Source organism: Mauremys reevesii, linkage group 3 (assembly GCF_016161935.1).
Source record: "Mauremys reevesii isolate NIE-2019 linkage group 3, ASM1616193v1, whole genome shotgun sequence".
NCBI classification, from domain to species: domain Eukaryota; kingdom Metazoa; phylum Chordata; order Testudines; family Geoemydidae; genus Mauremys; species Mauremys reevesii.
In genome coordinates, this window is record NC_052625.1 from 86,278,050 (window position 1) to 86,303,675 (window position 25,626).

General features: G+C 41.8%; 1 protein-coding gene and 1 long non-coding RNA gene across 5 annotated transcripts; one reads left to right on the plus strand and one right to left on the minus strand.

The window, feature by feature from the left end:
• Window positions 1-853: 853 nt before the first annotated feature.
• Window positions 854-24,593, minus strand: LOC120402437 (C-C chemokine receptor type 6-like). Of its 2 annotated transcripts, XM_039533077.1 has the most exons (4): window positions 24,511-24,575; window positions 7,578-7,704; window positions 5,742-5,816; window positions 854-4,602 (listed from the first exon to the last, which is right to left on the minus strand). In XM_039533077.1, exons 3-4 carry the CDS (start codon window positions 5,748-5,750, stop codon window positions 3,517-3,519), a joined length of 1,095 nt encoding a protein of 364 aa, XP_039389011.1. In that variant the 5' UTR covers window positions 5,751-5,816; window positions 7,578-7,704; window positions 24,511-24,575; the 3' UTR covers window positions 854-3,516. The 2 variants fall into 2 exon arrangements, with proteins under 2 accessions (XP_039389011.1, XP_039389013.1); XM_039533079.1 differs by lacking the exon at window positions 7,578-7,704 and having other exon boundaries at window positions 24,511-24,593.
• Window positions 20,084-23,633, plus strand: LOC120402438. 3 transcript variants are annotated; one of them, XR_005597237.1, is made up of 3 exons: window positions 20,084-20,251; window positions 22,712-22,874; window positions 23,375-23,633. It is a non-coding gene; the product is annotated as an uncharacterized LOC120402438 (long non-coding RNA). The 3 variants fall into 3 exon arrangements; XR_005597236.1 differs by having other exon boundaries at window positions 22,712-23,633; XR_005597238.1 differs by lacking the exon at window positions 20,084-20,251 and adding an exon at window positions 22,155-22,242 and having other exon boundaries at window positions 22,712-23,633.
• Window positions 24,594-25,626: the final 1,033 nt, after the last annotated feature.

The following is a 25,626-nucleotide window of genomic DNA, read 5'->3' on the forward strand; positions in this document are numbered from 1 at the left end:
CTACACTTGCTCCAGGACCCTCCTCCATTCACTCAGACTCATTGGTGGCAAAGTTTCTCCTGCCAGCAACTATCCTCAGAACTATTTTAAAAGGAAGGGAGAGGCTAGGGAAGGGATAATGTGTGTCTACTCAGTCTTTTCACTCCTACTGCCTTGTTGCTTGCAGATCCCCAGTCCATTCCTCTGTGGTCAGGAGACAGTGTCAAAGTCTGTCCACCCCTCATTCCCACCCCACCTCACCTCCATACTGACTGGAGCAGATCCAAAAGTGGAGGGTCTCCACTGCACATGGGTCACAGGGACAAAATGTGCCAGATTGTAAGTGCTTCCTGAGGTCCTCTATCATTTCGAAATCATCACTCGTGCCACAATTTAATAATATGCAAATCATTGTGGGATTTGTGTGAAGAAAAGCACACAAAATTCAATAAGGAGCTAAGTTCCCTCTAATCTGCTTGGCCATACAGCAGGCTATCAAGGGCCACACACGGGGGAGAGGCACCTTTCCTCTGGCCCCGGAGCTGCTGCAGCTGGAAAGAGACGCCTCTGCCCTGGCTCTGGAGCTGCTGTGGCTGGCAAGAGGTGCCTCTCCCCTGTCCCCTGGCTGCTGGGGCGAGTCCTCTCTCCCTGCTGCAGCCCCAGGACAGCCTGCACCCCAAACCCCTCATCTCCGGCCCCATCACAGAGCCCACACCCCTGGCCAGAGGCCCCCCCCACCTCAACCCTCTGACCCTGAGCACCCTCATGCACTCCAAACCCCTTGGCCCCACCCATGCCACACATCACCTCCATATTGGTGCACATAAAAAATTAATTCCACACATGGATGTAAAAAAATTAGAGGGAACATTGATAAAGAGTTTATCTTTTTTAATATACACAGAATATAAACTATAATAATTATAAATAATTATTCATACAGGTTTTCCAAACACTACCTAGGAAATCTGTTACAGTTCCAGGTTCATTTGCAAAAGCCATAGAAGTAATATTAAACACATTTTAAATTGTATTTTCTACTATAAACAGCAAAATACAGTTAAAAGTCTTGTATCTAATGATAGGGGAAGGAGGAAACATTGAATAGGCTGTATAATAGAGTTTTTAAGATGAATAAGGAATTTTCAATATAATCAAGTGACCCTGTTTCAGCTATTTAATGTTAGGATAATGAAGACAGAACTGTATTATTTTTCTGCCAATCAGTTATCAAAGTTTTATTTGCTGGAATTTCTACTAGTAAGAATGCTTTGCTATATATGAATAAATATATGTATTTTTGTATCATGTTTGTATAATTTACAGTTAATTAACAATAAAAGCCATATTTAATTTCCAAATTTGAAGCGAGTAAAAAAAATAGACTTAACTTTTATATCTGAAAATCTCAAACTAATTTACAAACATTGATGAATTTCTCCAATGAGAACAGTCCCCATGTAGCATGTCCCATCTGTGTTCTCCCTCAGTACCCCATCAGCACCAGCTCTTGGCCCTGTCATGCTGCCATTGGCAGGCACTCTGCTGGCTCCAATCTGCTTCCACCTTCCGCAGCCAGTTAAAATCACGCAAGGGTAGTTACTCTGCCAAAGCCAAAACACTGATCTGAGAAGGGAACAGTCCACATGCAGAAACTATTCCCCAGACATCTATCGGGATCTAGCTAGTCACTTCCCCACATTTCAGTGGTTCTGCAAAGGAGCTGTGCTTGTAGAGAGTGAAGCAAAGCAGCTGCTTTTGCTCCTTTCTACACTTTTCCCCCCACCCTCCATTTCAGACTGAAATTGATTGTCTGCTAGTAACTTCAGGACCAAAATCATTCCCTCAAAGATTCCAAGCTCCTGTCTAGAATATTCTCCTACCAAACCATTTATGAAGGAATGGGACTTCTTCTCTGGTTCTCTTCTGACCTCTGTTGCAATTTTATGAGCTCCCACAGCAAACAGAACTTTTAATTAACTAAACAGAAGTATCAAAGAAACTGTAACAACCATTTTAAGGTAGCTGTGCTATTTACATATTTTTCTGAGTGTTGTGCATAATTTAAAAAATCAGTTAAGTTCCATCCTGAATCTTTATTGTTGAAATCTTGTGTCAATATAAAATGTGAGAAATAGCTAAATTGCATAACAGATGTATCCCAGTTTAATGCTGAATTATGATTACGCTGTACTGTATGCCTCCAGCACTGTCTAATAATTCTTACAGTTTATTGTATAAGTATTCAAGGTTTATTCATAACGGGTCAAATACTGAAGTCCTTACTCAGTATTAACTCTGAGTTGCATGGCAGTCAATGAGCCAAATTCTGCTCTCAGTCATATCAATTTCTGAAGTCTGTGGAGTTACTCCAGATTTGCATCAGTTTAGCAGGTAGCACAATTGAGCCTAACAGGAATTTTAATGCCTAATAAGTACTGAGAAAAGACTTCAGGATTTTTCTCCATGTTTGTCCAATAAAATAAAATAGAGTATCAAGTGAGCCAAATACTGCCCTCTTAGACCATCTTCAATGAAAAACAGAAATCACTCACGTGAATTTAATATTTCATTTAATAAAGCAAATAGGCCAAAACACCACTCTGAATATTTTTCTTTCTCAAGGACAAATTTACAAAATGGTCAGTTTCAGAGGAGTCAACAACCTGAAATTCCACTGCCAAATCAGGAAAATATCTCTTCTCAAGTAAACCTGATTTTCTGTTCCACAGATGATAAAAACTGAGGAGATGTTACAAAACCTTTCAGCGTGTATTTAAAAAAAACCCATACTATTCCCTTCAGTAGCCATGGCTCTGGACAATTCAGTGCTGACATAACAAGGCACAACTACAGAGGGAGACAGCAGTCAGTAGTTAGGGCAGTGGACTGCATGGGGACTCAGGAGACCATTCTACCACAGACATGTTATGTGACCTTGAGCACGTCCCTTCCCATTCTCTATCTATCTTGGCCCCACTGGTGCGGGGACTGTCTCTTACTATGTGTATACACCATGCTAGCACAAAGGGGTCCCAGTCTTAGTCAAGACCTCAAGACTCTACTGCAATATAAATAATTAATAATAACATAAGTATAAATGGAGTTGGGCTGGTGATGAATTTGCCTCTCTGATTCTTTTAAAATTGTTATTCTATCAAAATGGTTATGATACGAGATAACTGACTTGAGCCCTGTTTTAAAACCAAAATACCAAGGCAATGTTCAAATCAAACTTGCAATTTTTCATTAGAATGAAGGCAGTTGCTTGATAAATTTAGCTCTCTGGAGAATTTTAAGTGCCTGTATTTGAAAACAGCATAAACATTAGCTAGACAGTGATTAATACGAGTTTTCCATAGTCGTGTCATTCTTCTGTTTATGTTAATTGTTTTGATGGAGGGAGCTGTAGATCATAGGAAATACTATTTAGGGTGTCAGAAAGTCAAATCACTAGCTGTGACATGAATAATGAGATTGGTTTGGATTGGTGGATGAATATAATCAAAGCTCCTTCGTAATAATGTTGCAATTATATTACATAGTAAAGGATGACACATTGTCACTCATAATTTCACTTGTCTGCCTTGAATGATAGGTATCAGAACTTATCCTTGAACTCTTGGTCTTGTATTTCTTGTATCTCAGGTACCACAGATCGGTCATGATATTCAGAAAGTAACTTCTAAATTTCACCCCAATAAAAGCGTAGAGCACTGGGTTCAAACAACAATGGAAGAAGGCCAGGACTTCTGTAATGTACTTTGCAAAGGCTATTTGCTTTTCACTATCACACAGTTTATTCAATTTACCCATATTTTTGGCAGTCACAAGAAGAACCATGTTATATGGTACCTGGCAAACCAGGAAAACAATCGCAATTAATACAAGCAGACATATTGCTTTGTTTCTTTTGGAATTCTGAGCTTTCACCAAGCTTTTGACAATGAATGCATAGCAAAATACCATAAACAGCAGAGGGATAAAAAATCCAAATAGAAGTTGCATACCCAGCAGCAATAATTTCAAAGTAGTGCCTTTTGTCTCTGTATTGGATCTGTGTTCACAAATCTCTTCTGTTTCATTGACGGAGTGGCTGTAGCTTTGACTGAATATGAAAGTGGAACTGGAAATTAAAATTGACGATGTCCATACAATCAAACAGATCAGTCTACTGTATGCTAGCATTCTAGCCCGAAGTTTAAATGACTTTGTTGCCTGTACAATAGTAATGTATCGGTCCATACTGATAAAGGCCAAGAGTAGTATACCACAATTGAAGTTGATTGCATAAATACCTCTGGTAATTTTGCATATGAAGTCACCAAAGAGCCATTTTTCAGCAGCATAATTCACTGCCCAGAATGGAAGAGTGAGAACAAACAATATGTCTGCTATGGCCATGTTGAAGAGGTATATATCTGTCATAGACTTGGGTTTTTTATATAAAGCAAAGGTCATTACTACAAAGATGTTACCCACTAAGCCTAAGACACATATAATTGAGTATGCAATTGGCAAAAATACTTTTGTGAAGTTTCTGACTTCCTCCTTGTCACATGGTGTTGCAATTTGACCATAATCAAATGAATAGTCTGGATATTCTGTGTAGTTGAGTTCTACCTGCAAAAACAATACAGGCAGTCAGCGTAAACATTAGTGCTCATTTCTGCAAGTTCTCTTTATTGCATAAACAGTGGAGAATTGATGGTATGATACAAAAAGGATCAAATTCTGCTTTTAGATACATAAATAAAAGTTATGGAAATATTTGGCCCCAACAGTGTTTGAAAGTTAAGCATACAAATACTACGCCCAGCCACTTTTCTTTCAAATCCACCTTTTCCTCATCACCATGACCAGCAAAATTCTTGTGCACTCCAGTGATATGCTGTCAAAACGCTAACAAAGGGCTCCCTCAGAAATGTTCTGCTTCAGTTGGTGATACACACAATGTTCTCTAAATTATCTCCCCCACTGCATACTTGCACTGAGCACAGCTCAGACAATCTAGATCTTTATTGTCTCCTCCAGCATTAGTTCTTTCCCACAACTGTGAAAATATACTATTTTAACAGAAGATTTTTCTCAAAATCACACATGTTTGAAGGAGTCTGGAGAACAGCTGAAAAATAACTCAGAAACTTTAATGTCAGAAGGGGCCCTCATGATCATCTAGTTTGACCTCCTGCAAGCCACGGAACTTCACCCACCCACTTCTGTGATAGACCCCTAACTACTGGCTGAGTTACTGAAATCCTCAAAGCATGGTTTAAAGACTTCAAGTTACAAAGAATCCACCATTTACATAACATGGTCCCTAACCTTGAACGTTGTTTTCCCATATTTACAAGTCTTTCTTCTAGCATAGTATATTTATTGTTTGTCTTGCACTTTAGCAATATTACCAAGAGCCAATGAAAGATCAGCATTCCTTCTAGCATTCAAATTAATGCTGTACTCCTTGAAGTATTGTTCATTGAGTTTCTGGAAATATAGTTGTTAACAAGTGTAATAAAATCATAACTGAACTATATGTGGGGGAGATAATCTTCTGGAATAGTCCACAGAACTCCGTATTTAAACTTCAGCAGGATATCCAGTGACAACACAGTCTATGAAACATCACATCATCACAAATAACTCTCATTAGTCAATCACTCCCAAGGTCATGACAATTTGTCCAGCACTTCATAGAACTGCCACTTCCAAATCAACTGTTTCATTGGTCTATTAATACACTTCACCAATACACTGCTTACCCCAGTCATTTTGGTGATGTGCTTCTTCTGATGAGAAAAGAATTGGTGAGAACAGTTCTGGTATCCTCAGAGTGCCTGTGCAGGAGGGGAGTGGATTGGATCAGGAGAGCAAAACAGGAAGTGTCAAGAGATCAAAACAAGAAATATGCAGCAACAGAGAAAACTAAGACTAACAAAATTCATCAAAATATATTGTTTTCACTGAGATGTTTTGGTTTTGATGAAGTCTTCGTTGAAAAGGTAGGAAGTTTTTTGAGGCAGGGGAAAGTGAGTCATACAGTATTCTAGAGCCTGGTGGTTAGGGCATTGGCCTGTGAGGTAGAAGACTCAGGTTCAAGTTCCTGCTCTGCCAGATTCAGAGTGATCTGGGATTAAAAAACTCTGCTGGGGAGCAAGGACTTGAAACTGGGGTCTCCCCCACCACAGGCCCGTGCACTCTCCCTTGATGTTTGGTGAAAATGTTTGAAAGGTTTTGCTTTCATGCCAAAATGCAGAACAAAAACTAATTTCAACACCTAGCAAGTTGCCATGAAACAGCATTGTTCTCTGATCAACTGTAATTGAAGGTGATAGCAATGTTGAACTGAAATTGAGCGTGTATGTGTTGGTGAGGCAGAGTGGTAGTGGACTAACACTTGGAGACTGGTATTAGTTGTGTGAATGCTGCCTTAACTTATGATTTCTTTGCTTTTCAGTGTTTGCATTGTTCTGAGGAAACATAGTCAACCCTAACTCTAATTTAACAAACTTTTTTTGTGTAGGAATTATTTGGGTTTAAAAAAAATTGCATATGGAGCTGTGTGGACTGCAGACTCATTTGTGAAGGGGCTGGAGAGAGAGGCTCTCTGTGAGTGGGACTGAGGAGATGGTCTTTTCTGTTTCAGATCTGGCACACCCATTAGAGAAAGCTTTAACCAGTGCTCCAACTTCCTTTGCCTGCTTCTCAAAGTTTTAGTTGTGAAGCTACAGGAGCCTGGAAGCCTGCAGAGCTTTGAGCACCTGGTGGAGGAAGCTTGAATACTATTTAAAGCTCTTTCTTGGAAATATGAAGTTTCAAACCAAGCAGATGTGATTGTTTAACAGGCTCCACTGTTTCCCCAGCTCTGCTTCCTGGCCAGCTCCACTTTCAAAACCCTTGGACAGTCTCTATCGTCTTGAGTAGGCACTTTCTGTCTCCATCCAGCCATTGTCATTTGTCCACTGTCCAATCTCCACTGTCCCAGCTGATTTTCTTGTTTGTTGTAAGTATCAGCACTCACATGCAGGACAGCTGCTCCTTCCTATGCAGGAGACAGGCTGTACCTGAGCCCTTGCTTATAGTTCAGCCAATGAAGCCCTGAATTAAATAACTGTAAGACAGTGCTATCTCTGTCAGTTTCTCCCTAGGTGATTTACCTTGCAATTATATATTAAAAACCATACACTGTCACAATTAATCAGTGTGAAATCAATTATTTGCCACAATAGTTGTTGTAAAATGCATCTAACAACAAAAAAATTGAAAAATTGCATGCAGTGTAAATAGAAATAGTTATGGCTCAAAGTATTTACAGACCATACACATCAATTAAAAAAAATAACCCATGCCTTAGATTTTGGAATAATCTACAAGTTAGTCTGTTCTCAGTTCTCAAACTCCAGGGACCCTAAAGATTAGGGTCAGCCCCACCCCCAAGCAAAAAATCAGAAGTGGTGATTGTCACGGAGTTACCGAGCAATGCTCTGGAACTACTCCATATGAAGCCAGTCAGGACTCTGGGGGACATGCCTCCTCTCTCTGAGCATACTGTCTCCAGGGCAAGAAGCTTACACAGCTTCGACCTTCCTGGGTCTGACCTTGGAACATTCAGCATCCACTTTTCACACCATGCGCCTCCCGCAGCGAGTCTGCACAGGCAGGGCTCCTGGGGAAGCTGGAGGGCCCTGCACCCCAACTCCGCAGTCAGACCTGACTCTCAGACAGCTGGTAAAACAGAAGGTTTATTAGTCGACAGGAACACAGATTAGGACAGATCTTGCTATTACAGACATCACTGACTTTCAGCCAAGTCCATCTTGGGACTCCTGGGCCAGAAGCCCTGGATTCCCCCTCTTCCAGTCCCCCCACGCAGACTGCCCGCTTCCAGCTACCTGGCCTCCGACACCCTCCTTGATGCTCCTCCTCCTTCTCTTTGTCTCGCTTCCCCTTCCTGGGCAACAGGTGTCACCTAGTTGCATCCCCTTTCCTGGGTCTCAAGTTACATAAGTGCAAACAGCGTAGCAGCCTCACCTGCCCTGAGGGCCTTAGCAAAAATCACACACCCAATTCCCACCACCTAAGTATTGGTGCAGTACACAGGGAAACTAAGGTACACACAGTATTAGTATAGGCCAGTAAGACTCACATGCAACATAACAAGATGAATAAAACCCTACTTTGTCACAGCGATATAAAAAAGTTTATAACTCAAAGAATTAACAGATTTCCTTGAAAAACTCTCACAAATTATAAAAAGTAAATTCTGTCAGTTTGGTGAGGATACAGAATTTAAGCCCCATTTTAAATTGGATGAATAAGGACTGCAGTATTTAACCCTGAGTCCAAAGACTTGCCACACTTCATGATGACTGCATTAGGACTGCACCCAGCCCTGTGTCTGAGGCGTCGGTGAACACCATAAAGGGCTTGTCAAAATCCAGGTTTACCAGCACTGGGCCCTTGACCAGAGCCTCCTTCAGAGCACAGAGAGCCCTCTGGCACTGTTCAGTCCAGATTATCTTATCTGGCTTACTTCTTACATAGCTCAGTGATGGGGGCAGCTATGGAGCTAAAGTGGAGCACGAACCTCTGATAGTAGCCTGCCATCCCAATGAAAGCCTGGACCTGCTTCTTAGTCTGGGGAGCGGGCCAATCTCTGATCACCTCCACCTTGGCTGGCTCTGGCTTTAGGCAGCCAACCCTCACTTTGTGGGCCAAGTATGACACTTCTGACATCCCCACTTTGCATTTGCCAGCTTTTATCAGACCTGCGTCCCAGAGCTGGTCCAGGACTTGTTTAACCTGGGACACATGGTCCTCCCAGGTCTGGCTAAAAACACAGATTAAATCAATATACACCAGGGCAAAATTCTCCATCCCATTGAGTAACTGGTCCACCAGGCGCTGGAAGGTGGCAGGTGCCCCTTTTAGGCCAAAAGGTAAGACCAGGAACTCATATAACCCCAGAGAGGTGATAAAAGCAGACTTCAGCCAGGCATCCAGATCCAAAGGTACTTGCCAGTAGCCCTTGGTGAGATCCGTAGTAGTGAGATAACAAGCCCCGCCCCATCTTGTTGAGAAGCTCATCAGGCCTAGGCATGGGGTAGGCATCGAACTTGGTGATGGCATTAAGCCTCTGCTAATCCACACAAAACCAGATTGACCCGTCCTTCTCTGGGACCAGGGGCGGCTCTAGGCACCAGCAAAACAAGCTGGTGCCTAGGGCGGCAAAATCTAGGGGGCGTCCCCTGCCGCCGGGGGGGGCGGCAGGCTGGGCCGGCGGACCTGCCGCAGTCATGCCTGCGGGAGGTCCTGCCGCAGGCATGACTGCGGAGGGGGCGCTCGTCCCGCGGCTCGGCTGGACCTCCCGCAGGCATGACTGCGGAGGGGGCGCTCGTCCCGCGGCTCGGCTGGACCTCCCGCAGGCATGACTGCGGCAGCTCAAGCGGAGCCGCCGGACCCGCGAACCGTCCGCAGCCGCGGGAGGTCCAGCCGAGCCACGCGGGACCAGCGGTCCCTCTGCAGTCATGCCCGCGGGAGGTCCGCTGCTCCCGCGGCTCCGGGGCGCCTCCCGCGCATGACTGCTTGGGGCGGCCAAAAACGTAGAGCCGCCCCTGTCTGGGACCAACACCATGGGAGAGGCCCAAGGGCTGGAGGACAGCTGGATCACTCCTAAAGCCAGCATGTCCTTGACCTCTCTCTCCAAATTCTGGGCTGTTTTCCCAGTGACCCGGAATGGGGAGCATCTTACAGGAGGGTGGGCTCCTTTCTCCACCTGGTGGACAGCCAGGTTAGTGAGTCCAGGCTGGTTGAAGAACAGCTGCTGGTAGGAACCCAGAACCTCTCGGATCTCTGCCTGCTTGGCAGGGGTTAGCTGGTCAGAGAGGGGAATAGATTCCAGTGAAGGGCTGGCCTCTGTCTCAGGGAATAGATCCACCAGGGGATCATCTACCTGCTCCTCCCACTGGCCACACACTGTCAGAAAAAATACAAATATGAAGGAAATAATATCATCAGGATAATATTCCCCCCAAAATTAAGTTTAATTGGGAAAAAGCTTGAAGTCTGCATTCTTATAAGCTATTTCTACAAATATGTATGGCTCAAAGTTAGAGGAAATGAGAGGGGGAAAAAAGAAGTGAAACATTAACAACAAATAAGGAAAATTGGAGAAATGAAAGATCTTCTAAAATATTTGTTTAGCTAGTGTACCATACTGCACAGTCCGGCATTAATTTTGTATCATCTTGTACACATCTTTCAATCATAAAACGCTGTAAATCAGTGATACTGATCACACAGGTATTCAGTAATATGGAGCTGACTTGGGTTCTGAATCTGCACTTGGTACTCTGACAAAGCTTTCATTGACTTTCAATGGATGTTTTACAAGATTAAGGAGAGCAAACCAGTGTTCCCTTCATTCTGAGACAAAAGTAATTAAAGTAACTTCAGCAGATTTAAAATATAATCAAGACAACTAAAAACATTTACATGTCTGTGAGGCTCATTTCTGTTTGATGGCACCCTGCTCCCAAGTGCATCTATGACATTTGTACATCCAGTACACATAGAACCTTCTGTCTCCTACAAAATGCCACAAATTTACGTAGTTAGATACCCCACATCTAGAGCACTCTAATCTTATGTCTACACTATGCGATTATTCCAATTTTACAGAAACCGTTTTTTTAAAACAGATTGTATAAAGTTGAGTGCACGCAGCCACACTAAGCACATTAATTCGGCGGTGTGTGTCCATGTACTGAGGCTAGCGTCGATTTCCAGAGCGTTGCACTGTGGGTAGCTATCCCGTAGCTATCCCATAGTTCCCGCAGTCTCCACCGCCCATTGGAATTCTGGGTTGAGATCCCAACACAAAAAACTGTCACGGGTGATTCTGGCTAAATGTCGTCACTCAATCCTTCCTCCATGAAAGCAACGGCAGACAATCATTTCACGCTCTTTTTCCCTGGATTTCCCTGGCAGATGCCATAGCATGGGAACCATGCAGCCCGTTTAGCCTTTTGTCACTGTCACCATATGTGTACTGGATGCTGCTGACAGACGCAGTACTGCAGTGCTACACAGCAGCATTCATTTGCTTTTGCAAGGTAGCAGAGATGGTTACCAGCTATAGCACTGTCTGCAATTGGAAATTGGCGATGGGATGACGGTTATCAGTCCTTTTGTACTGTCTGCAATTGGAAATTGGTGATGACATTTATCAGTCATTTTGCACCGTTTGAAATTGGAAATTGGCGATGATGGTTATCAGTCCTTTTGTACAGTCTGCTGCTGTCATGGGTGCTCCTGGCTGGCCTCGCTGAGGTTAGCCGGCGGCGCATGGACAAAAATGGGAATGACTCCCCAGGTCATTCTCTTCTTTATGTTTTGTCTAAAAATAGAGTCAGTCCTGCCTAGAATATGGGGCAAGTCTATAGAGAACCAGAGAGCACAGCCGCTCCGGGTCAGAGCCCCAGAGATCTAGCAGAAATGATGAGCTGCATGCCATTCTAGGGGGTGCCCCTGCAACAACCCCACCCATTGCTTCCCTCCTCCCCCAACCCTCCTAGGCTACCGTGGCAGTGTCCCCCCCCCCATTTGTGTGATGAAATAATAAAGAATGCAGGAATAAGATACACTGACTTTTTAGTGAGATAAAATGAGGAGGAGGCAGCCTCTTGCTGCTATGATAGTCCAGGCAGTACAGAATCTTCATTAGACATGAAGGGGGTGGGCTGATGGATCTCAGCCTCCAGCTGCTATGAAGAGGACGGTTACCAAGCCTTTTGTACTGTCTGCTGGGAATGACGAGGAGTCATTCCCATTTTTGCCCCGGCGCCCCTGGCCAACCTCACCGAGGCCATCCAGGAGCATTCATAGGATGATGATGAGGACAGATATCAGTCATTTTGCACCGTCTCCCACCGGGGAGGGGAGGGGATGCTGCTGTTCAGCGCTGCAGCACCCTGTCTACCAGTAGCATGCAGGAGACATAGGGTGACATTGAAAAAAGGCGAGAAACAATTTTTTCCCTTTTCTTTCGGGGGGGAGAGGGGGTAAATTGACGACATACACCCTGAAACACCCGGGAAAATGTTTTTGACCCTTCAGGCATTGGGAGCTCAGCCAAGAATGCAAATGCTTTTTGGAGACTGTGGGGACTGTGGGACAGCTGGAGTCCTCAGTCCCCCTTCCCTCCCTCCATGATCGTCCATATGATTCTTTGGCTTTCCGTTACGCTTGTCACGCAGCAGTGTGCTGAGTCCCTGCTGTGGCCTCTGTCTATCATAGCCTGGAGATTTTTTCAAATGCTTTGTCATTTCGTCTTCTGTAACGGAGCTGTGATAGAACAGATTTGTCTCCCCATACAGCGATCAGATCCAGTGTCTCCTATACGGTCCATGCTGGAGCTCTTTTTGGATTTGGGACTGCATCGCCACCTGTGCTGATTAGAGCTCCACGCTGGGCAAACAAGAAATTAAATTCAAAAGTTCGCGGGGCTTTTCCTGTCTACCTGGCCAGTGCATCCAAGATCAGATTGCTTTCCGGAGTGGTCACAACGGTGCACTGTGGGATACTGCCCGGAGGCCAATACCATCGAATTGCAGCTACACTAACCCTAATCCGACATGGCAATACCGATTTCAGTGCTACTCCCCTTGTCGAGGAGGAGTACAGAAATCGTTTTTAAGAGCCCTTTATATCGATATAAAGGGCTTTGTTGTGTGGACGGGTGCAGGGTTAATTCGGTTTAAGGCTGCTAAATTTGGTATAAATGCGTAGTGTAGACCAGGCCTAATAGTCTGACTCTCTCTCACTAAGTCTGGCAGTCAACATATTGGTTCAAGTTGTCTATGATGTGCAAAATTTGAGGGCATTTTAATTTGAAATACGCTAAAGACCCACATCTATCTTTACTGAAATCATGTTACAGCATCAAAGGAGATACAATAAATATTACAGGGGCCAAAATTATTTTTATACATTTATGCAGTGACAAACATGCGTGACACTTTACAGTAATAAATAGAAAGAGTCCCTGCCCCCAGAAACCTAAGTGTGGCTCTGCTCTGAAAAGTGACTGCAAAAATGGCACTTTATTACTCAATAGATCTACTCACTAGGTAAAATTCACCCATGTGGAAAGTGTGGGCACAAACTCTGTGCACAAATCTGAATCCAATTTAACCCTTCAAAACAGTGCAATTATGCAATCCCATTGTCTTCCAATTTCATCCTTAGTGACATCTATGCATCCCCATTGCTTTTAATGTGTAACTTACTGGAGATTTGTAAACAATTCCCTTAATGATTCCTAAGAAAGAATAGAATCTGGCTAATTGTGTTGGCTCTGCAGGCTTAACAGGAGTAAAAAAAGCAATAAAGTTTTTTTTGGCGATGATACAAAATAAGGAAAGAACCCAAATTGCTTATGAGATATCCAACTGAACTTGCAGGGCTAACAACTAGAAAAACATACTTCTTAAGAATATAAGAATGGCCATAGTCGGTCAGACCAATGGTCCATCTAGCCCAGTATCCTGTCTTCCAGCAGTGGCCAATGCCAGGTCCTTCAAAGGGAATGAACAGGACAGGTAATCATCAAATGATCCATCCCTTGTTGTCCACTCCCTGCTTCTAGCAAACAGAGGCTATGGACACTCAGACCATGGTGAATGAGGAGGGGAAAGTAAATCACCAACAGCAGTGCTGATTATGTTTAAGGGAGACACTCTAGCTGAGACAGTAAGACCAGTGTTTCAGATCTTTAGAATCAAGCCATATATTTCCCCTCCCTTCAGGTGTTATAAATGCCAACAGTATGGTATGGGCATGTAGTAAATGTTTGTAAGGGGAAAATGAGATGTGGTAAATACAGGGAAGAGCATTCCTATGGAAGTTGCATAGAAGGGGCGGATGTCAAGTATAGTAACTGAGGGTAATCATAGTTCGGCATATAGAGGGTGTCATCTGGCAAAATAAGATAAGTAGATACAAAAGGCAAAAATTGTTAGTGGCAGATCTTATGCAGAAGCTGTAAGGAGACTCTCAAAACAGCGGGTGGAGAAGGAAGAGAAAATCAGGAGAAGAAAAGGGAAACTGCGAACACAGCCTCACTCTATAAAAATATGATAAACATTGTGGAAGGAATAGGTGGTGATATATTAGTACTGAAAAAAGAAAAGTTTATTGCATTTATTATTGAAGTGATAAATTGCACATCACAAACAAAGAACAATCAGAAAAAAATGAGCATTGCAAGGGCAGTAGAAAAATATGTGTATGTTAGCAATCTGACAATAGGCTATATTTATATGATTTTGAATAAGGCTAATGGTGAAATGACTAGTCCAGGGATCACAATCTTTTTTGGAATGCACACAGTTTGCTAGCACATGGTCAAGAACTAAAAATATCCTAGAAATGAAAATTAAACCAGATGTCATATATATCCAGGAAACACGGTTGGTTAAAAAGTTTGCTTCTAAAATTCCATTATATTTTGCCTTTAAGCAAGACTGAAAATTGGGAAGAAGAGGCGGTGTTTGTACGTTCATTTGAGAAAGATTAAACTACATAGCAGTAGAGAACAAAGAAATAAATTTTGAATATATTGCTGTTGAAATCTCAATGCACAGGAGAAATCTTTCTTTAAGGAATTAGAATATATATACCCCACATAGGAAATTAGAAAGTCACAGGAAATAGTGAAGAGTGCTAAAAGACCATACAGTGACCTAAATAAGCATCATAAATTGTGGAGCAGTAAGACAACTGATAACAATGGCACATTCTTTGAAAAGTTAATTGATGAAAACCATCTAGTGGTTTTAAACTGTAGCACCCCAACTAGATTTAATGCAGCAGATGATAGTTTTTCTTGCTTAGACCTTGGAATTATAACAGCAGTCATTGCAGGTAGATGCAGTTGAGAAATAATATATAAGGAAAAAGAAATCCCTATCCGTACTACTTTTCAAGGCCAAGGTAAGGTTGAAGGTAATAGAAAATTACCCACCTGTAATTTTTAAGAAAGCTAACTAGATGCTATTTACAAGTAAGTGTACTGAATTTGTGAATGTTCATTGTGTGTGATGACGTAGAGAATTTCAATGACAACACCATAAAGAGATTAATAGCAGCAGTTTCAGTAGCTGTACCTAAGATATTGAAGTTCCCCAAAACTAAAAACTCACTTCCATGGTGGAAAGAGGAATGCAAACTGGCTATTAAAGAAAGGAACAAAGCCTATAAAAAGCACAATTACAATGAATAGTAAAGATCTAACAAAGTATAAAAGAAGTAAGGCAGTCGCACAAAGTATTATTAAAAAAACATAAACAAAGAGAGTTGGAGGGAATACTATGGGTGGATAAATAAAGATACCAAGACATCAGAAGTGTACAGGCAAAATAGAAGAATGAATGAAATGCAAACTAAATGTAGTCACATCCCAGGTCTTATTTGAACTGATAAAATAAGTTTTGATAATGAGAAAGCAGAAGTTTTAGCACAATTTTTCCAAGGGGTAAATAATGATGAAAATCAAAGTGCAGTTTTTCATCAAATTAAAAGACAATTCATTGAACAGAATCATAAACTATTATGTAGATGGGGTAAATATGAAGATACTATACTGAATGAATGGTTTTGTATGCAGGAACTTGAGAAAGTTATTGATATCAGCAAGAATACATTTCCTGGTAAACATAATATAGGCAACATAATATTTAAATCTCTCAAACCAATTTGAGAATTCTCTTGGAATTATATAATATTATATGGCAGAAGAGAGCGATACCAGTAGGGTGGAAACATGCAGTAGTAATCCCCATACAAAAACCAGGCAGACTATCCACAAAAGTAGATGCTTATAGACCTATTTCCTGTTTGGGTAAAATTATGGAGAGAATGGTGAATGGACAGTTTGGTTGCCTATTTGGAAAACAAGGGCATTATAAGTAAGGTACAACATGGTTTTAGGAGAGGAAGGTGTTCCATTAGTCACATTGTGCCTCATTTTTTATTTTTTCCTACTTCTGTTTCTAATTTAACAAAGTTTTCATGATAGCTGACTTTCTAAATATCGCACGGGCATATGGCATGCTATGGAGGGAAGGATTGTTGTACAATGTAGGTGCACCAGGGATAAGGGGAAGAATATATGGATAGATTAGAGACTTTCTGAGTAAAAGGACCATGTAGGTCAGAGCTGGGAAAGTTACATTGCAGGGAAGTGTTATCAGCCTGACTTTATTTAATATTATGATAAATGATTTCCCAAAACAAATAAATGTTAAGGTAGGTGTCACTCTGTCCACAGATGATTGTGCTCTGTGGGTTGGGAGCAGGAATACTGGGCTGGCAGAAAAGAATCAATAAAACATTAGGCGAGACCTCTGACTGGGGAAATGCATGCAGTTTCAAGTTTTCCATTGCCAAAATCAAAGGACTGATCTGTACAAAAATGAAAATTACAAAGGAATGTAAACTGTATCTGTATGGAGGACAAAAAGATATAGTTAAAAGATTTACATTCTTAGAGGTAATATTTGATACTAAATTACTTTGGAAAGATCATATAGACTATGTTAAAGATAAGCGTACAAGAAGGATTAACCTTCTTAAAAGTCTTGCTGGGACTAATTGTGGGGCAGATAAGAAAATACTGCTGATGGTATAGAGAGCCTGAATCAGACTGGTTATTGACTATGGCTGCCCAGCTTTTGGGTCAGCATCAAAACCAGAACTTGAAAAATTAGATTTAATATAAGTTCCGGCACTAAAAATTGTGTGCAGGGCATTTATTACAACATTAGATGGATGCTCCAGATAGCATCTAGTGAAATGCCAGTTACATTATGAATGAAACAATTGGACTGAACTTTCTGGGCCAGAGTTAATGGATATTGTAATGGAGAAAGTATCTAACAAATATATGAAGATTGTTGGGAATTTGATGGGCAAACTATAGCACAATGTTAGAACTCCACATGCCATTCAAGTTAAAGTGTGAATGCAGAAGTTGGAAGATAAGGAAAAACTAATTGGCATCAAAACTTTTAGTCATGGGAAAATTAGTTCTGGGTGGAAAGTCAGATGACCAAACATGGATTTAGATTTATTTTATAAATGTAAGGATAAAAAAGAGACAGGAGGTATTTAAAATGAAGTATACCAATATATAGATGAAAGTGGAGTCAGTTTTGTCAAATATATACAGATGGGTCCAAAAAAGAAAAAGCAGAAAGAATAGGAGCAGCATATTGTATACCAAATTGCAAATTAATATATCGAAAAAAGTGTCTGATTTTATAGCTGTCATGACTGCCGAACTGCAATAATGCTAGCACTAAATTGGATTTGAGATGTGCTTTCAACAGTGGCAGTCATTTTTTTTGATGCAGTCTCAGGTCTCAGGGTGATTAAAAATGTGTGTTTTAATCAATGCAATTATATTTCTAATAACAGTTAGTACAGATGGGGATACATGTAGCATTAGCTTGGATCCCAGCGCATACTGCGATAACAGGGAATGAAATGGTGGACAAAGCAGCTAAAAACACTTTAAGGAATGGAAAGATTGACACAGAATATCCTTGAATAAACACGAATTTCAAAGCCTAGACAGAAACATGTAAAAGAGGAACAGTAAACAATTTGGATTCATGAAAAAAAGAGGAAGGTTTTTTTGACCTCTGCCCTTGAGTTGAGGATAACGACATATATCAGAGCCTGGCTGGGAAAAATGAAGTGATTTTGTTTTGAGAACAAATTGGCCATTGTGGCTTAAACAAAACTGTTTTCAAATAAATAGACACAGAGATGGACTATATGTGCTCTGCAAAATGAAAGAAACACTTGATCACCTTTTGTGGGTATGTAAGGGCTTTGATAAAGAAAGGGAAATGTCTTAAGATAACAAAACTTACATTATTTTGTTTAGTAAAAATATCAGGGAAATGGGGTAGTATTAGGTGGTCTTATATTCCCTGAAGGACATAGGGCAGAGTAATAGAATATAAGTATTCCTAAGTATCCAGGAATTATAGTTGGTGGCTATAGACTATTCAGTCAAGCCTGCTTTGCCATTAAAGAAACAGAATTAGGAGAACCCGTCATAATTAATGTCTAGGTATAGCCCAAAAGACAGTGGGCATCTCAAACCTTAGTCCATACCAGGGATCAGCAACTTTTGGCACGCAGTGGGCTGGGCTGGTTTGTTTACCTGCCGCGTCCGCCACTCCAGGCCAATGGGGGCGGTGGGAAGCGGCAGCTAGCACGTCCCTCAGCCAGTGGGAGCCATAATCAGCCGAACCTGCTGAGGCAGCAGGTAAACAAACTGGCCCGGCCCACCAGGGCAAGCACCCAGGGTAAGCACCTGGCGGGCCGGGTGCCAAAGGTTGCCAATCCCTGGTCCATACCATAAATAAACATTAACTTGGTCTGGGATTTTAATACTTTGCTGTCAAATTGCTGACTGATACTCTGGCCAAAAGATGGAAGGGAGTGGGGGAAAGTGACTATTATTATTATTTGTATTACGGTAGCACCTAGGAATCCCACTTATGGACTAGGACCCCATTGTGCTAGGCACTGTAAAAACACAGAACAAAAAGACAGTCCCTACCCCAAAGAGCTTGCAATCTAAGGCTAGCCTATAAAATTAATAATTTGAGTTTCTTGAAAAGCCTGTAATGTGGGGATTGTGTGTTTGCAGGCACTGAATTTCAATTTGGCCTGGCAGTTAAAAAAATAAAAATAAAGCCAGGTCTCAGACTAGGGGGGAAATTCATTTTGAGAGGACCATGCCATGAAAATGGTTAGAGGTGACAATGGATTCTAAAGGAAAACACCTTGTCATGAATTCGTAACTAATATTTCTATAAAATTCCTAAGAGTTTGCATAATCTCTCCATAGATATTTTTGTCATGTAGTTACTGTTTAAAACTCTTTAATTTCTTGTCATTCCAGTATGACTTTCCCTGTCATTACCTCATTTTATACGTGTAGGACCAGATTCTACCACTCTTACTTGTGTTGAGTAGCACCTTTTTCTGCAAGTAATTGCGTTGACGTCAATGGGGCTATTCATGGAGTAAGGTCCTACTCAAACTGAATAAGGGTGGCATAATCTGACCCCTAGTGAATCTAAGTGTCATACACTATTATAACTGAGAATTAACTAGCTACCATTCTGCCTGGCATCTGCGAGGTAAACAAAATCAGCAGGAAGTGACAACCTGTTTATTGATTTTGGTTAACTGGTACGGAAAGTCCCATTCCATGGGTGTCCAACTGGAAATGTGCCATCGTAGACTATTAGCATTGGAATAATCGCAAAGTACAAGGGTCATATCACACAAAGTCATAAAGTTTTTTTAGTGTTAATTAGCTAATATTTGTAAATCACTTAAAAATTATAAGTGAAATTCCTATGTAAGCAGAGTCAGAATGAGCTCTACCCTGACATCTGGTAGTGAGTTGTGGAAAAGGACTTCAGGGGCTGATCTCTGGGTTTACATGGGACGCCCACCCCACCTAGCATGAAGGGACTGCTTGCCCAAATGGTCACTTTGGCTGCTGTGGGACCCCTAGTCTCTTTGTTATTGGGGCAGGAGTAATAAAGTGTTATCCTGATTATGGAATCAAGGACAGTAGAACTGTACTTGGCATTTTGTGATGGAGGGACTCGCCCTCAACTAAGTAGCACTCTCTAGAAAAGGGACTTGGGTTCCAAAGCCTAGGGAACTAAGAGAGGTGGGGGACAGGTATGTGTACCTGGTAGTATGGGCCCCCTCTGAGGGCCCTGAACATCACTTTGCCCCCTCCTCACTCCACTGTGTAATAAGAGAGCTAATTTTGACTCCATTAAGAGTCTTGTTACATGCTACAGAGCTGAAATCACTGATTCCTAGGTCTAAGCATTAGACCTACTTTGGGCAAGTGGTTCTGAGTGTGCCAGCACTGGGCCCTTCTATACCACCCCCACAACAGCTGAAATCATTGAGAGCTGAAATCACTAAAGAGCAAAAGTTAATGAAGAGCTGCAATCACTGAGAGCTGTGTTAAGTGTGTGTGGGCTGGGGAGGGGCACTGAAGACATATTGGTGAGCGGCTAGCAGAGAGGAATGGCTACCGGAGAGGTGTGTAGAGGCATGGCCAGCAGGATGGCTAGCAGAGAGGAGCGGCTGGCGGTGAAGACTGTAGCAGAACCCCGTGGAGAGACGTGGCGATTGGTCATTGACCAGAGCAGTGGAGCATGTAAGCTGCCCCCCATACCTCCCCCCCCACTTCCACCCAGGCTGCAGATGAACTTCCGAACTCTGGGGGCTGCACTGACCAAGGACAAAAACTGTGGGTGGGGGTGACAGTTGGGTTGTTGGACTTAAGACCCTGAGGGGAAAAGGATACTGCCAAACTTACTTGGGGGTGGGTCTTTTGCTCATGGTTTGTGTTATGAATCCTCTTTGTGGTATTACCCCAACATAATGCCACAATGTTTCCCTCCTTTATTAAAAGGAATTTGCTACTCAGACTCTGTGCTTGCGAGAGGGAAAGTATTGTCTCTTAGAGGCACCTGAGGGGGTGGTATGTAATTGTCCCAGGTCACCAGGTGGGGGCTTGAGCTGGTTTTGCATTGTGTTACTGAAATGGAACCCCTAGATACTGAACCCAGCCCTTGTTGCTGCCAACTCTGATGGGCGGAAGGGTTACACCTACATTGTACAAATACATGGCTTTCAGTTGTCTTACACTGAGGATGAATTTGTCCCAACAAACATTATATAAGTGCTAAGAAATTTTTATTCTGGAGCCAGAGAAAGAAACGAGTAAAAATCCTTCACACTGTTAATACAGCTGTGGGAGTCCAAGAGGAAAAACAAACCAGGAATCAAAGTACAACAGCATTTCATGCTAAAGAAAATAAAAGCATGCTAAATGCAAGAGCCTCTGAAAAGCATAGTGTGTTTAACAATTAGAAAGTAATAAATAATTTTAAATTAGGAAGAATCTTTCATTTCAGGCAGCAAATTAAAAGGTTTTAATGCTAAACTGAAGTTATACCAATTTACATCAGAAATTATGTTTTCCTGGGTTTTCGGATATGCTTGTCTGTAAGCTCACTCACCATTAATAAAAGGACAAACTTTTCATTTCAGAAATGTTTACTTGAGCAACCCCAATCTTGTTGTATTTAGCTTTTTATTTTTTAAGTTGGCTTCTACTACTACTATGGCTGACATTATTGAATTAATGGACTTTAACAGCTGTATAGTTTCCAGCCTTAGTACATCATGTATTGCAACACATAGAAATAAAGTGCAACTTGTCTTTATTTCTCATTATAGAGCTCAGTATTTGCATCAGATGTGGTGATTGATTTAACTGCTATTATTGACCTGTACACAGTTACAAACATTAAATGGAAAGTCTTAAGAAGATAAGGGCTAGTGTATGGGGTGGGAGGGAGAGCTCAGTGGTTTGAGCTTTGGCCTGCTAAACTTAGGGTTGTGAGCTCAATCCTTGAGGGGGCCCTTTAGGGATCTGGAGCAAAAATCTGTCTGGGGATTAGTCCCTCTTTGAGTAAGGGGTTAGACTAGCTAAGGTCCCTGATAGTCTATGATTTTATAGTCCTTCAAAATAAGTCTTTGCAGTTCTCTTCCTACTTTTCTCCACCTCACCAAAAACTATACATCATATATACTCACTCTCCATAACCAGAAGAAGTAAAATTTCCTAGTGAAATCATGGCACAACGATATAACTTTTCAGTATTAATAGTTCCATAGGTTTGTGTAGTTTTATGGTAGCTTGGCAGATGGCAATTTACTGAAATAGACTGGAGAAAACATATTGAATTAAGTTTAATACTTTTGGGGTCCACTGTATTAAAATTGTTTATTTGTTATTGTAGGATTGTATGTGACTTTTCTAGGAGACTGACTAAAGTAAACCTTGGGGAAATGTTAGAAACTTCAGATAACTGTTTGAGACAATATGTACAAAGTTGGTTTCCTAAGAGGTACTTTGGCAGGCATTTTGAAGCTTCCCTGGGGAGAAAAACCCATTATCTACTGATTACCTGGTTCTGGAAACTCCAGATCAAAGACCCCTGAACTATATAAAGGAGTTACTAAACTTTTCATAAGTGTGCTAGTTCTGAGCTGAGGCTGTTATGAACCTGTAACTATAGAAGAGACCCCCTTGTGCAGTTTTAATAATCACCCATGTCAGAGTTGGGGTACTCACTGGTAAGCTGATTAGCAGGCATGTAGGTTATTTTATTGCTTTTAATATGTTTTCTCTGTAATGCCTTTACCCTGAGAATATATAAGCTTGTCTAGAAAGAGCTGGGTAATAGCTTAATTGCAGGCAGACTATTAGTCTCTGAAGAGCAAGCAAACAGGTATGCTTAGGCAGTCTGTCTTTTGCTGGGAATCACACAGTGAAGGCAGAGAACTGTTCAGCCTGGAGATACGCTGGTCAAAAGCGAGAGAGATAAGGATCTACACACCAGAGAGGCGATGACCCAGGAAGTCTGAGAATGGGTGCTCGTGCTCGACCACTGAGGGGAAACACAGGTGCAGTTGCCCTGAACTGTGGCAAACTGCACTATCTATTCTTAGCTTAGTGGGGAAAAAGCTTTGGGTTTGTTTTTCTTAAAGTGAACTAAAGTGCCAATTTGCGAGTATGGAGGTTTAATTCTCTAATTTTCCACAGACAGGTATGGCATGAACAGCAGCAGCAAAATCTTGCAACCTACACTATCAATGCAGTACAACCCACTTCATCTCATCAGTGTGCCTTAACTTTGACCTGGAGATATTATCCATGTCCAGTCAGTCCTTCTGGGACAGTTGACAAGGATTTCAGTTCTTTGGAGGTGACATGATTTTTTTATGTGGATATTTGGTGATGCACAAGTGAGATTTAAAGGGCTCCCAGAAACTTCTGTTTTTACCACTGTTAAACTCTGAAATTTCCCATACTGGCCAGTGGCAGGGGCAGAATACTAAACTAGATAGACCACTGTTTGTATGCAGTATGACAATTCCTGTGTTCCTATACAAGGGTGAGGAGAAAACTACTTTTGCCTCCTTCTCTCTCCCATGGTGCAAATGCATAAGCAGGAGCATAACATCACCAGAAAATCTCACCCGGACAATGAGAATGTAACCTTGAACAAGAGCCTAAATAGCAAGTTTATTGAAAAAAGTGTCCACAATTTTGCACTTGTATTAAGAGAGGATATCTGAAACTTGGCCAAGTGTATTCATAACCATATAATAATAATTAATCTTGCTTAGTACTCAGGATGCATGTATCAAAGGGGAAACACATAATTGATTGTTGGATATTTTTCTGATTTATTACATTGTATAGAAAGCTCCTAACAAAAGCGATGTGTGAGAAATTTTGTGGTTCATTCCATTGGGTTCTTTCCTGCTGGTTTCTCAGAACATGAATGTGATCTTTTGCAACTTCCCTCGTGACACTGCTGAAGAAAGAAGTACAGCTCAAACCATACATAAACTCATGTCTCAGCACTCCTTTGTTCCTCTACTATGCTTACTGTACTCCATAGCACATTATTTGCTGTTTGAGTACTGTGTGTAGTGAATAAAATAATTTTAAAGCACTCCCACTGCCTCACCAAAAGGCTCATTGTATTTCAATAATTATTAATATGTAGTCAAAATAATAAACAATAATTAAAATATAGAACACCCTAAAAACAGACAAAGCTGAATTACAAAAATGGAGTATGTGGGAGTTTCTTATGCTTGGATATTAAAGGGGAGCAGTAGACGTGAAAGCAGGAGCAGGTTACATATACCCTACAGCAGGGGTTCTCCACCTCTTTCTGAGCTTCCCCCCCCCAACATGCTATAAAAACTCCATGGCCCGCCTGTGCCCCAACAACTCTTTTTTTCTCCATATCCAGTAGATTAAAAGCCAGTGCTGGTGTTAGGGTTCCTCACATGGACTCTGGGGTACAGATGTGGGGGCGGGACATGAAAGACCACCTAAGTTTATATTCTACCATCTTAGGATAAAAACTTCCCCAGGGAACAAATTGCTTTCCTTGTTCTTGGAGGATAGTGCTACCACCCACAAAGTGATTTACACAAAAATTCAGGGGAGGGTCACTTGGAATCCCTATCCCCCCCAGAATATCCCCCCAAGCCCCTTCACCCCTTTCCTGGGGAGACTTGAGAATATACCAACTAATTGCCTTAGCAATGCGAGTACACCCCAGACCTTTTATCTTTAGGACACTAAAAATCGATCAAGTTCTTAAAAGAAGAACTTTATTTAAAAGAAAAAAAGGAATCACATCTGCAAAATCAGGATGAAAGGTAGATTTACAGGGTAATAAAAAAGATTTAAAACACAGAGGATTTCCCTCTGGGCTCAGCTTTACAATTACAAAACAGGAATGAAACTACCTCTTTAGCATAGGGAAATTCACAAGCCAAAACAAGAGATAAACTAATGAATTTCCTTTTCTTACTTACAATTTTTGTAATGTTAGACCATTCCACATATGTTTTCAGGAGGTGTTGTACTGGTTTGGTCTCTCCCTCTGTCTGGAGAGGGAACAAACAAACAGAGCCACAAACAAATTCTCCTCCCCCCCCCCCCACTGCCCTGCCCTGCCCTGCCCTGCCCTGCCCTGCCCTGCTCCGCTCCAATTTGAAAGTATCTTTTTTTATTTGTCCTTCTGGACAGATGCCAACTAAGTGATTTGAGCTACTTACAGGTAAAGTGATGCAGTACAGCTGCCAAGGAGGGGTTTTATGCTATCCTTTTCTTTATATTTATGACAGCTGGAGTTAGGGGTAGCAAGCCCTGGGGCTCCATGTCACAGGGGACCCTGTGAAGCTAAGTTGCCCAGGCTATTGCTTCAGTCCCAGGCCCCAGTGAGTGTAATGCCAGCCCTGCTCTCTAGTTTATTTTGATGGACCCCCTGAAACCTACTCGCGGCCTCCCAGGGGCCCCAGACCTCTGGTTAAGAATCACTGCCCTCAAGATCACAGCTACAATAAGGGCAACTGACCTAAATGGTGGAACTCCCAAAAGTTGGGAGGTGAATAATGGAGATTGCTCATGTCTCCCCCTGGAGCCCCAAGGCTAATAGGTCATTTTGCATCATGGCCTGAGTCTGGAGAAAAGAGCCTTAAGATTTGGATAGTAAGAGGTCATCAGTAACTTTTGTGAAGGTAGTTTTAAGAGGAGTGAATTTTGTTATATGTTTCAGTGCTCAACCCTCTGCACCTCTTTACACTTTATTTTCATGCTTTATAACGTAGACACATGGGATCCCTCTGTTGTTTGGTGCATGGGCACAAGCAGATATGTACATATATACACACAGGGCTGTCAAGCCTTGTCATCTTGAATGAGCGAGTTAATACAGATATATGAATGCAGTCTTCAAATGTCTCATCTAAACCACACTGAAAAATCCTTCTCAGGAGAGCTTTTGAAAAGAACACCAGCATAGTGCATAAAGAAGATGTTTCCCTCAACACAAGTGAGCTTCAGCTAGCCGGTGCTAGTGGAAAGGTGGGGTGTGTGAAGTCAGGGAATGGTGCATTAGGGTAATACAAACACATTGTGAAGCCCTAGCT